Here is a 13,705-nt window from a genome sequence, read left to right on the forward strand (position 1 = left end):
TGAAATCTAATATGGGGAGTGGGGAGTGTGCCCCAACTGGCATACAAATATATATATATATATATATATATATATATATATATATATATATATATATATATATATATATATATATATTAATATAAACTTATGGCCCATATAACACATCCTAAGTAGTAAAAAAAAAATAGAAATTGACCCTAGTTAATCATTTAACTGAGGACTTAAACAAAGAATGCACAAATTAATCCTAAATAAGTAGAGCTGAGTTAAATTTGATTTAGGGTTAATTGAAATTTGGGGAGTTTTTTTCCATCGAGTTTTAATCTATAAAAAATTGTGAACTAGAAAAAGAGCTTGAAACTTCACCACTATCATTCCTCCCCACTTCGCTAACAAAACCACCTCAAGAAGCTCCCTAGACATCATGTGACTCTATATTCCCTCTAACCGGCAAAAGTAAACAAATTGAAAAAATCGTTCATAAGAATCATGATTACACTACATTAATTGGAAGATGGGATCCCATTTCAACAAGAAAAAATCATATTTCAACAACAAGCTCAACAAATATGCCAAAATTACAAAACTAGTAATGATAATTCCACCAAAATCCCATTTCAATAAGAAGCTGAAAATTCCAACAAAATCATAAGAAGAAATCCCAAAATCAAGGTTAAAAATACAAAAAGAAAGCAACCTATTTCAAAGAGAGAGAGAGAGAGAAAAAAAAAAAAAAAGAACCTTATCAAACATCTTCTTCATAACCAGCGAGAGCCAAAAGATGTCGATGGAAATAGAATATGGCAAGAATCTTTGATGAGTCGAGAAACTAAGTGAGATGAGGTAAGAGGAAACTGAGTTGAGGTGAGAGAACTAAGATGTTAATGGAGCGTGTAATAACCCATTAACCGAAAATTGAATTAAGATCAACAACATATGCAATCCTCAGCTCCTCGCTTTCTTTTTTTTTTGGTTTTGGACAATTGAGTGTTGAATTTGCTCTTTAAAGGGATGGCAAGGGCACCAATTATGATCGAAGGGAAAGTTGTCAAGGAGTTTGCTCTAAGATAGGGTAGGATAAAGGAAGAGAAGGGCCATAAAGAAGGAACGGTCTATGGGTGTTCTTCTATGTTCTTTAATTTTGATTTTTAATTAATCTTCTTAACAAATTAACCCTAACATTATTTTATTATTTTTATTAACTATGATTAGCTAAAATAACATAACTAATTCAAATGTGATTCACTCCACTAATTTAACTAGGGTCAAGTTTTCTTTGCCTATTTGTCACATTAGGACCACTCATGTAGAATAAAAAATGTCACTAGGCGTGTCAAATGGACTAGGGCACTCTTCCCTCAAATTGGATTTCAAAATTGGATAAAATTTCTTCAACCTTTCAAAAATTTATTAATTTAGCGAAAATTGAAATGATTGGATTTGTCAAATGGCGAAAAGGTTTGACTTTTTATTATGATTAGTCCTTAAAAATATAATAAGTAAAAGAATTTAATTTTTTCATCTTGAAAAAAGAATTCTTTTAAAAAGTAGAAATTAGGCCATAAAGTTATACATATGATTTATATCAAAGAAAACCAAAATAAATGAATAAATACATTTAATTTAATTTAATTAATAGAGTTTTGAATTTTTTTAATAGTAAATCTCATTAGACAAATTGAATTCTTACTATATATATATATATATATATATATATATATATATATATATATATAGAAAGAGAGAGAGAGAGAGAGAGAGAGAGACAGGGGGGGGGGGGGGGGGCGAGGGAGAAGGCTTAGAATTGGCTCATAAGCAATTTGGCTTAGTAATAAACTTAAAAAGTTGTCACATGTCATAAACTTAAAAAATTATTGTTTGCCATATGTCATACTTGACTTAGTAATAAATTTAAAAAATTACCATGTGCAATAACTGAAAAATTCATAAACTTAAAAAATTATTGTTTGCCATATGTCATACTTGACTTAGTAATAAATTTAAAAATTTAGCATGTGCAATAACCGAAAAATTATTAGGTGCTATGTATCATATTTTACTTAGTAATAAAATTAAAAAATTGTCATATATCATATTTTGTAAGCCAATTGGTTTAGTATCTCTATCTTAAAATGCTAACACTTGTAGGGACTAACTAATACGTTGAGGGGGAATGTATTTACCATTGTTATGGAACCCAGACCAAGCCGACGGCTTGACCTGGTGACCCAGGCATTAAACTGGGTTAGTTTAAAGAGTTGACCTAGAAAAACTTGAATGACTCAATAATTGAACCGGTAATCCGTTGACTCAATAAACTAGTTAATTTAAAATTTTAAATAAAAAAATATAAAAAATATCAATCATATTGATATTTTAATATTAAAAATTTATACTTGTTTTTAGCCAATGAATAAGATATTATCTTTTTATTTATAACAATATAAGAAATTTCATAAAATGATATGTTTATTTTTTTTATTCTTAATATATAGTTAATATTTCATAAATATTAAGAAGATAGTTATTCATTTATAAAATTATTTTTTATTTTATATATTAATTATAAATTTTGAAAATAAAAGTTTAATGCTGAAACTTAAATGTGTTATTTCACTATATGAGTTTCATTTTCATCGTCTTAACTAAGGGGACATACAAAATAAAGAAACAATTGTTAGAGGTGCACCAAGGGTGGACAACCCTCCAACACTTAATTGGTACTTTCTTCTTATTTGAACCAATTTCAAATGCAAACTAGTTGCTCTACATTAGTCAACAGCCACAAAACAAGTTCGATCAACTTGAGATTGGCAAACAGACGGGTTCAAAGAGACGAAGACAAGTGCTCGTCCAAACGTATTCAACAATTACAAGGACTTGAGTGCAAGTCCAAACAAATTCAAAAAGATGAAGAATAGAGTGCTTGTACAGATGATTTCGACAAAATAAGGACTCAAGTGCTCATATTGATGAGAATTCAAGTGCTCATATTGATGAGAATTCAAGCATTCATGCAGGCGAATACCTCGGCTATCACTGTTAATTAGCATGAATGGTTTGGTTCAAGTCATCAGTATGACCAACAAGAGCTTGTCAAGAACGACGAGTATGACATCGCCACTACTAGCTTGTTTAGAACGACCTCCAAGATAAAAGTTGTAATAACTAAAATTCTTTTTCTAAAATAAAAACATAATTTTTAATATTATTGTCGTATTATTTATTGATATTATTATTAGATGTTTTTTTGAAATTTAGAATTTATGACTTTTAACTATATTCTTATTGATAATTTAATTTCTATAATTTCAATATTTTAGAAAATTAATTACTTTGCTTTACCTATTCTTCTTTGTGTTGCTTAATTAAATTCAAATAAATATTGAAATAGTTTGTCTTTTAAATCAATATGATATAAATTAGGATTAGATAATTCTTTATGATATTATATTGAATTTTTCTCCATCAAATTTAATTAGTTTGAAATCATAAAATCTATTCAATTGCACTAATTTAAAGTTAACTAAATAATAATAATAATAATAATTATTATTATTATTATTATTATTAAATGGAGAATAAAAAGAATATTAATTTTATTGATTTATTTTTATTAATTATTGTATTTTAATAGTAAATAAGTATAGTGGCATTAGATATTTTGATTTTGAAGTAACATAATATTATTGTATTAATAATTAAAGAATTTTGAAAAGTAAGCAAAATTTGGACAATGTCCAGATTGATAGAATATATATTACATTATGTATATATTAAAAAAATGAAAAATGTGACAAGCTTTCCTCCTTTCTCGTTCTCTCTCATTTCCCAATCTTCTTCTTTTCCTTTCCTCCATGAAATCTGGCCGTAAATTCCATCTCATTGCTGATGAGGCTCTCGTTGGTAAGGACAAGCACCGGTGAAGTGTTGGACGATGAGAATGGCAACGACAAAATATGAATGGTGCCTTTTTCAGCAACGCGTGCGAATAGGGAGGCAAATGGTTTTTCGTTGTTTTCTAGTGATCCCAACATCGTATTGGACCCAAACCTTAGTGTCTACTCCTTTTCCCCTACGCTTTTGGATTCGACCAATCCTACCCTGTAACGTTGTCAGAATTTGGTCGATTGAGAAGAGAGAAACTGAAGCTTTTTTACTAGATTCTAGCCAATCCGACCGTTGGATTGGTGATTTGAGATCACTGATGAACTCAACTCATCACAACCTTCAAGATGAGGCCAACTCTGCTACGATCGGACACCGTTTGAAAAGGGTAATCATTAGACAACCTAGATCAATCAATGAGATTTTTCAACTTTTTTGATTCTCATAAATTAAATACAATTATATGATTATTATTAACAATTTATGGCTTCACTTGGTGATGTTAGTAAGGTGGAGTTGTCCACTTGTGAACATTGATTAGCAGGAAAAACAACGAGAAAACCTTTTGGGAAAGGAATTAGAGTTGATTATCCATTATAGTTAATTCACTCTTGTGGTTTGATAAATGTGAGGGCTAGGCATGGGCACATTTCTTCATCACATTTATAGATGATTATAATTGTTTTGGTTATGTCTATTTGATTTCTCACAAATCTGAAGCTTTGGGTTACTTCATAAATACTTGAATCTTGTTGAAAATCAATTAGATAGGAAAGTTAAAGATTTAAGAATCGATCGAGGAAGAGAATATCTATTTGATCAGTTCAAAGAATTATGTGATGAAAAGGAATAGAAAGACAATTGACTATTTCTAGCACTCCATAATAAAATGGTATAGCGAAGAGATGTTATAGAATCGTGCTTGAAATAGTTAGGTCAATGATAGCACAAGCAAATTTGTCCATCACTTATTATGGTGATGCACTTTTGACTGCCACATTTATACTTAATCGTGTGCCTTCTAAATCAGTTACCTTTATTCCATATAAGTTACAGACAATAAGTAAACCAGATTTGAGTGTCTTAAAACCATGGGGTTATGTTACTTGTGCTCATGATCCTTCTCATAAGTTCTAAAAACTTGGTTCGAGGGGAAGGAAATGTATCTTCATATACTTCAAATAATTAAAGGGGTATGTGTTTGATGGAGAGTAAGACAATGGACATGTAACTAAGTTCGAATCACGAAATGTTACATTCTTATAGAATGAATTTCCTAAGCAAGGGGAGATAAGGCAAGACTTTTCTCTATATGAAACTTAAGATCAAGATGTTTTGGAATACTAAGTCAACCGGAATTACTTTCGAGTGGAAGTAATATGAGCAATGATGAGTTAGTTTCAAATGAAGCCCAGTTGAACCCTAAAGTGATTCCATCCATGATTTTTAATTTGAGTAAGAGTGTCATAAATATTGATGACTTAATGTCTCAATATTAGCTCTGCTAATCAAATTGCAAGAGCATTCTCCATCATCATTTTAAGATTAAAGGGGAAGCATTTATGGTTACTCTTAATGATGAAGAGCTAAGAAATGTAAATGAGGCTCTTACATGCCTACTAAGGAAAATTGGATTGAAGCTATGGAAGAAGAAATGGAGTCCATGAGATCAAACTAAGTCTGGGAATTGGTAGATTAACCAATGGGATGTAAGGTTATTAGGAGCAAATGGGTTGTCAAAATTAAGTGTAAAGCTGATGGAAGTATCAATGGTACAAGGCTCGTCTAATGCCTAAAGGGTATACATAATATGAAATGATATACTATGAGGAGACTTTTTCACCTAGTATATGTTTTACCTTGATAAGATTAATTTTAGCTATGGTGGCTAATTTGGATCTTGATTTACATCAAATGGATGTAAAAACTATTTTTCTCAATAAAGAATTAGAAGAGGAAATCTATATGCAATAGCCTATAGGTTTTATCAAAGAAAACCAAAACCACAAAGTGTGTCAACTTTTGAGGTCTACTTATGGTATAAAAAAATCTTCAAGGCAATGTTACATTAGATTTCATAAGGCAATCATGTCATATGGTTTCACTATGATTGATTAAGATCATTGTGTATAACCCAAAAGATCCAAGGACAAATTTGTAATCTTATCATTGTATGAGATGATATAATAATAGCTAGAAATGATAACGAGTATGTCAATTCTATCAAAGGATGGTTGTCATCCAATTTTGAGATGAAAGTTATGGGTGAGGCTGCATATATCCTTGGAGTTAAGATTTCAAGGGATTGCTCTAAGAGGTTTCCATCTCTTTCTTAGAAATCATACATTAAGAAAATTATTGAACAATTTCATATGTAACATTGTAACCCACTAGATACTCCCATTTCAAAAGGTGAGGTTTTAAGCCAAAGGTTATGTCCTTAGACTCCATAGGAAAATGAGCAAAGAAGGAATGTTCCTTATACTAGTACGGTTGGAAGTCTTATATATGTATTGATATGCATAAAGCAAGACATTTGCTATGTAATTGGCATGGTAAGTAGATATCAGTTTGACCCAGGACAAGCATACTAGAAAGCAGTGAAAAGGATATTGAGGTATCTCAAGGGCACATTGATTTAGATCGAGGGAAAAGTTTGCAACTTAAAAGCCATACTGATGTTGATTGGGGAGGAGATTTAGATGAGAGGAAATCTACCTCGGGATTTGCTTTCTTACTAAATGATGGTGTTATATTATGGAGTAGTAAAAAGCAATCTTGTATAGCTTTGTCTACTATGGTAGTAGAGTTTATAACATTCTCGGTCGTTATACAAGAAGCTATTTGGTTGAAAGGATTCTTGGTTCACTTAGGAGTGTTTGATACTATTGTAGAACCTGTGACAGTATATTATGATAGTCAAGCAGTAATAACCTACACTAAAGATCCTAAGTATCATGGAAAAACTAAACATATAGATATAAAATATAATTTTGTTAGAGACATGATTACATAGAAGGAAGTGAAGATTAAATACATTTCTACACAAGAAATAGTAGCAAATCCGTTTACAAAGCTTATTTCTAAAGAATCTTTTTATAGACATGTCAAGTCATTAGGTTTATGTAGAATTTAATTTAATTATTTTCATCAAGAGTTTCTCGAAAGATATTCACTTGTATGACATTATGATAGTTAATGTTATTTGATTCCTTATTACATTATTTGCGGAATACACATACATATATATGTTAAGTACATAAGTTAAGAGTTAAATATGTTGAACAGATAAAAAGGATTGGCCTTCTTACCCAGGGAATCACCTATATTGGCTAAGTGGCATATATAGACGAGATAGTTATAAGTTGAATTATTTAAGTGATAATGTTGAAGAGCTCAAACTTATACAAAGAATATCGACTTGAAAAAAATGAGGAAGAGTGTTATTGTAATTAATTGCATTGACTATACATGATTAGGTCATGTTATCTGTTTAAAGATTCCATATGCAAGTTCTAATAGAATCAAGAGTAGTGCAAGGGAACCTAAAGTTAGGCATTGAGAGTGCTTAAACTATCATTTGTACGATATTTTGACATATGCTCTATAGGAAAGGAAAAAATAGCATAACATGTGATTTATACCACATATGCTAGTTACAAATAAGGGAAATGTAAGTTATGATCCCTACTTGTCATTGTGTGAGGCCTTAAAGACTAAGAGTGGTCTTTCTCAATATGTACCCTCATGAGAGTTTAATGTTCACTATTTTAAGATATTGCCGTAGGACCATGTAAGATTTGGTCTAATGGGGCATCTCTGAAAAAACCAGTTGAATTAAGATTGAGAGAATTGGGAGAAGAGGATGATCATTGCGAATTATCACAATAATCTAAGTTATTGGCCAGTTAATTATGTTTATCTCAGTTGTAAGAACATAATTACGAACTCAAGATATTTATTTGAAATCGATAAATATATAAATGTGATAAATGATCTAGGATACTACATATTAAATCTACTTTAAACTCAGTAAAATCGAGACACTATATTATCCTAACAGATGTACAACATAGAGTTCTCGAAATATGCACGGGCCATGCAATCTATTTGTCTAATATGAAAACAGTGGAGGTAAAAGAGAATGAGAGAATTAGTCCTATCATGTGTGAATGGGAGATGAAGAGTTAAGGGATGGGTTTTAGGCCTAAGTCCAAGCACACATAGTCCACCCATTATGGGTTTTAGCCCATGTATAAATGCATAGAATGCATGCAGAGAAATTGCAAGTGTAAGATCTCATTTAAAGGCTTAAAATATGCTTATATTCTCTTAAAACAAAAACTGCACATTATATGGCTCATAATTAATCAATATGTGTAATTGATTGTGGCACAGTGAGGGCTAAATATATGAGAAAACTAAAAGAGTTTTCTCTCTCCTTTTATTACTTGAGATTCACACAAGAAAAATTATGTTTTTTTTTTCTAGGTGTGTGCATTTCTCTCAAACTCGCTCATGTCCTGTGGATTCATTACTATTTAAGGTACATTTTAGATTGTGGAAATTTTATATAGTTTGTTTCTATACAATGTGATTATATACATGACTATGTCATGCAAGTTTGGGTTGATTTTATTGCACGATTATGCATTTGGATCCTTGGTTTATATTCCAACAGGACGAATATTGTTACAACTTATCTCTTGAACAACTTTTGTAACCATGCCTTATCATGGTCATAATGACCTCTACAACTTGACTATCACAAACGTTTCCAATTAAATATAACCACAATAGCTAGTCATGATTACATAAACTCTTCATGTTAAGGAGTTGAAGAGTTAGCAAGCTCTTCAGTCTATAAGCTCAAGGGCTTGTCCAATAACCTCAACACTCATATTAAGAAGGATGGGTATAACCTCCCGACTACAAGCACTAATGGCTATTTCCTACATAGCTGACCTCTTCATAGGCTATAGAAGACTAATCAATTATCCCTTGCTCAACTGAACCAGTCACAAGCTTGCTGGCCCATGACAAATCTAGACGATCAACTAACTAACTTTAGTTCCCTCCATTGACTTCAGACCACAAACTCAAGGACTAGTCCAATGACCTCAACACACCTGATAAGAAGGATGGGTACAACCTCTAGACTATGAGCACTAGGGGTCATTTCCTTGTATAGCCAACCTTTTTCATGGCTATTGAAGACCGATTGGTCGTCCCTTACTCAATCGCCTAGTCACAAGCTCGTCGGCCCATGACAAATCTGAATGACTTGCCAACTAACTCTAGTTCCTTCCCATCGAGTGGGACCTTGTATGAGAGGGGCACACAGCAACAATCAATATATAACACTCTCCATGATCGAATAACTTGCATCCTACACACTCCATTCTAACTTGTTTGCAATTTTAGGATAACAACTTGTATAGATTCAAAGAAAAAACTTCAAATGAACTGCCACTTGGTTAATACCATTTTCCAATCTCAACTTGGACAAAATTGGGTAGAGAAAAATTAAAGTAAAAGGTACGAGATACATAATGAGCATATAATTTTGAGTTGATTACCTCTAAATGCTACCAAAACACTCTTGATCATGATGATAAATTTCTGAATGGGTTATTGTAAACCATCAGTCATTCACTTTCTTCATCGTGATGTCTCTTTCAAATAACAATTCCTTCTCCCCTTTGAGTGCAGAGTATGAAAGCTGATTTTTTGAACAAAACTAAAAGGGAAGAGAAACAACTTTTAGTGTCAGTTTCCACAGACGACGCCATTTGATGAAGCCTAAATGTGCTACTTCACTCATATGAGTACTATTTCTATCGTCTTAACTAAAGGGACCTACAAAAAATAAAAAAAGAATGGTAAGAGGTTCACCAGGGAGGCTCCTAGTGGAGACATTTCAATACCCAAGTTAGAGAGGGTAGTATTATGGTAGAGATATGGTGGAGAGATTATATGCATAAGAGAGAGAAGAGAGGAGAGGGAAAGTGAACTCTTTTCCATCCTTATCTGACCTTATTTATAGGGAAAAGTGATAGGAGCATATTCCTTAATATATTATAGGAAATATTCACTAGGGTATGTTCCTTAATAAAAGGAGAATATATTCTATGTGATTATTTTATATTGTATCATTTAAAATTTAAATATTTTTAATATTTTCATATAAAATTCAAAAGTATTATTAAGATATATATAAATATAACTTGATAAATATTAAAATATTAATTCTAAAAATAAAATTTAGTTAATTAAATTTATGTCATTATATTAATAAATATAATATTAAATTAATATATATTTAATTAATTTCTTAATATCTTATTGATTGAACTAATGACTCGCGGATTAAATCCTTTAGCTGGATCAAGCCCTAGGCTGAGTTTAATAGTTATAGTATTTACTTCTATTTAAAGTTAAATAGTTAAATATATAATAAAAAAAAGAAATAGTTAAATATATAAATACAAATATATACATCTAATTACCTAACCCTAATAGGATAAGAAAAAAACAACATACAAATACGTATAATATATTTTTGATAAGAAACCAATTAAAAAATAAATTTGTTAACTTATTTAAAATGTAAAAGAGATTGTTGAGCTTAAACTTTTTTTTTTCTTTTATGAGAATTTAATATTATAACATTATAATTCTAATATTATATAATGTAATAATTATAAAAAAAATATATTAAATATAAAATTATTATATCATATCATTACTTAAAAATAAAATATTAAATGCAATTCACCTAAAATTGCTTATTATTTTGCAAGATCTTTATTTTTCTGGTGAAGGATTTGTGATCGCTCCAGAGTGGAAATGGAAAGCATACAAACACAATCCCGACCCCTTTCTCTTCATCTACATTCTCTGCCTCCAAATCCATTCAACAACACCAAACAATTCCTCAAAATCAAAGCCTCCCAAAACCCCATCAAACTCCGGAAATTTCACAAGTATCGCAACAAGAAACACAAATCATCATTCGCAGAGAAAGATGCATTTCCAGAATCATTACCACTCCACACCAAAAACCCAGGAGCAATTTACAAAGACATTCAAAGATTCGCTAGGCAAAACAAGCTCAAGGAAGCTGTCACCATCATGGACTACTTGGACCAGCAAGGCATCCCAGTTAATGCCACTACCTTCTCTTCTCTTATTGCCGCTTGCATTCGATCGAAATCTCTAACTGAAGCCAAACAAATTCATACCTATATCCGCATCAATGGCCTTGGAAACAACGAGTTCTTGCGAACTAAATTGGTCCATATGTACACATCTTGCGGTTCTCTTGATGATGCCAAACATGTGTTCGATGAATGTACTAGTACTGGTAGTGTGTATCCGTGGAATGCGTTGCTTAGAGGTGCTGTGATATCGGGTGGCAAAAGATACCTTGATGTGCTTTCTGCTTATGCAGAAATGCGAGAATTAGGTGTTGAGTTGAACGTGTATACTTTCTCTAATGTCATTAAGAGCTTTGCCGGTGCTTCAGCTTTTTGGCAAGGTTTGAAGACTCATGGCCTTTTGGTAAAGAATGGATTGGTTGACAGTTCAATTCTCAGGACCAGTTTGATTGATATGTATTTCAAATGTGGCAAGATTAAATTAGCACAAAGAGTGTTTGAAGAAATGCCCCACAGAGATATTGTTGTGTGGGGTGCAATGATTGCAGGTTTTGCGCATAATAGGCGTCAAAGGGAAGCATTGGACTATTTAAGATGGATGGTAAGTGAAGGAATATACCCCAACTCAGTCATACTAACCACAATCCTTCCTGTTATAGGGGAAGTGTGGGCAAAGAAGTTAGGCCAGGAGGTTCATGCATATGTTGTGAAAAGAAAGAATTATTCAAGGCATTTGTCAATTCAGTCTGGACTAATTGACATGTATTGCAAATGTGGAGACATGGGCTTAGGTAGGCGGGTGTTTTATGGCTCAATGGAGAGGAATACTGTTTCTTGGACTGCTTTGATGTCTGGTTATGCATCAAATGGGAGGCTTGACCAGGCTTTAAGATCTGTAGCTTGGATGCAGCAGGAAGGGTTTAGGCCTGATGTTGTCACGGTTGCCACTGTTATTCCAGTTTGTGCAGAGTTGAAGGCTTTGGAGCATGGCAAGGAAATTCATGCTTACGCTGTTAAGAATTTGCTCTTGCCTAATGTATCTGTTGTAACTTCTCTGATAAAAATGTACTCAATTTGTGGGGTTTTAGACTACTCTGTAAAATTGTTCGATACCATGGAGAGCAGGAATGTAATCTCCTGGACAGCTATGATTGATTCCTATGTAGTAAATTGGTGTATAAATGAAGCATTGTCCGTATTTAGGTCAATGCAGTTGTCAAAGCACAGGCCAGACTCTGTTGTGATGGCAAGAATGTTGAGTATTTGCAGCAAAATTAAAGCTTTGAAGCTTGGGAAGGAGATTCATGGGCATGTCTTGAAGAAAAATTTTGAGACAATTCCTTTTGTTTCAGCAGAAATTGTGAAGATGTATGGGAGCTGTGGAGTGATTAATGGAGCAAAATCAGTTTTCTATGCAATTCCTGTCAAGGGTTCAATGGCATGGACTGCCATTATAAAGGCATATGGATATAATAAGCTATGGCAGGATGCAGTCCGCCTCTTTCATAAGATGATATCTGACGGTTTCACTCCCACCCATTTCACTTTCAAAGTTGTTCTCTCAATTTGTGATGAAGCTGAATTTGCAGATGATGCTTGTCGGATATTTGATATAATGTCTCAAAGATATAAAATTAAGGCATCTGAAGAACAATATTCTATTATCATTGGACTTCTTACCCGTGCTGGTCGCATCCAGGAGGCTGAAAGATTTATAAAGATGAGTTCTTCCTCGTGAGAAAAATTTGATAGTTTTTGTATTAATTGAGTTCCTGCAACCTTCTTGAGTTTGTTCAATACTTCTTGGAAATTGTATAGATTTGTGCCTTCACATATCATATGAAAGTACAAAAAAAAAAAAGAATTTCTTTTATTTGCCTTGAACATGGTGTTTTAATTTCATGGTCATGACTAACATGCTGGAAGACAAAGCAATCTCTTGTGTGCTATCTTGCAAATAAGTCCATAGATAGGATGGAGAAAGGTCACCTTTCATAGTTTCATTGGATAGCTCAACCGCTAGAGAAAGAAGGAAAAGAAGAAGAGGCCAAGGAGGCATACAAATTAGAAGTGGTGCAATGTGTTGATTATATTGGAAGGCACAAGCCCCAATTACAATGCATGCTTGAGATTCATGTAATAATTTTCTTCCTTTTTTTATTTTTTAAATTGTTGCACAAAATTTACGTTTAAGTTTCTTAGGCATTGATTTTTGATTGCTAAGAAAGTAGTGGAAATGCAGAAACTTTATTAAACTTCTTCAATTTCTATTTGTTGCCTCTTGATTTCTATTTTTTGTATTCTTGAAACTAGCCCCCTTGTTTCCCTGGTGGTAGATATAGGGATTGATCTTGATACTCGTACTCTGCTGTAATGCTATTTTTTAAGGCATTGCAGCTGCTATACTTCTAATGATAGAATTATCAGTCCTTCCCAGGTACTGATTTGTCCTAAAAGGTGATTCTAATTTTGCCATGCATTATCTTTGCCTTTTCAAGCGCAACATTTGTTATGCAGTCTTTTTCTAATTTTGCAACTTTATTTTGTGTTGAAATCCCTTTGTACATGAGAAATGGGTTTTTAGAATTCTTACTGAATGCAAGTATAGGGTAAAAACTAACTTATACTGGCTCTAGGAATTGATATGCAGGCCCTAGGTGGTTATTTTTAGCTAT

The 13,705-nt window shown here is 32.4% G+C and overlaps 1 protein-coding gene across 1 annotated transcript; it reads left to right on the forward strand.

Moving 5' to 3' along the window:
• The first annotated feature begins 10,652 nt into the window (after positions 1 to 10,652).
• LOC110668908 (pentatricopeptide repeat-containing protein At1g71460, chloroplastic) lies at positions 10,653 to 13,294 on the forward strand. The gene has a single exon (XM_021830302.2). It carries the CDS (start codon positions 10,720 to 10,722, stop codon positions 12,766 to 12,768), a length of 2,049 nt encoding a protein of 682 aa, XP_021685994.2. The 5' UTR covers positions 10,653 to 10,719; the 3' UTR covers positions 12,769 to 13,294.
• Positions 13,295 to 13,705: the final 411 nt, after the last annotated feature.

This window comes from Hevea brasiliensis, chromosome 16 (genome assembly GCF_030052815.1).
Source record: "Hevea brasiliensis isolate MT/VB/25A 57/8 chromosome 16, ASM3005281v1, whole genome shotgun sequence".
NCBI lineage: Eukaryota > Viridiplantae > Streptophyta > Magnoliopsida > Malpighiales > Euphorbiaceae > Hevea > Hevea brasiliensis.

What these genes read in the sequence shown, in the direction of transcription:
- LOC110668908 (XM_021830302.2), top strand. Translation starts at nt 10,720, where the DNA reads ATGGAAAGCATACAAACACAATCCCGACCCCTTTCTCTTCATCTACAT.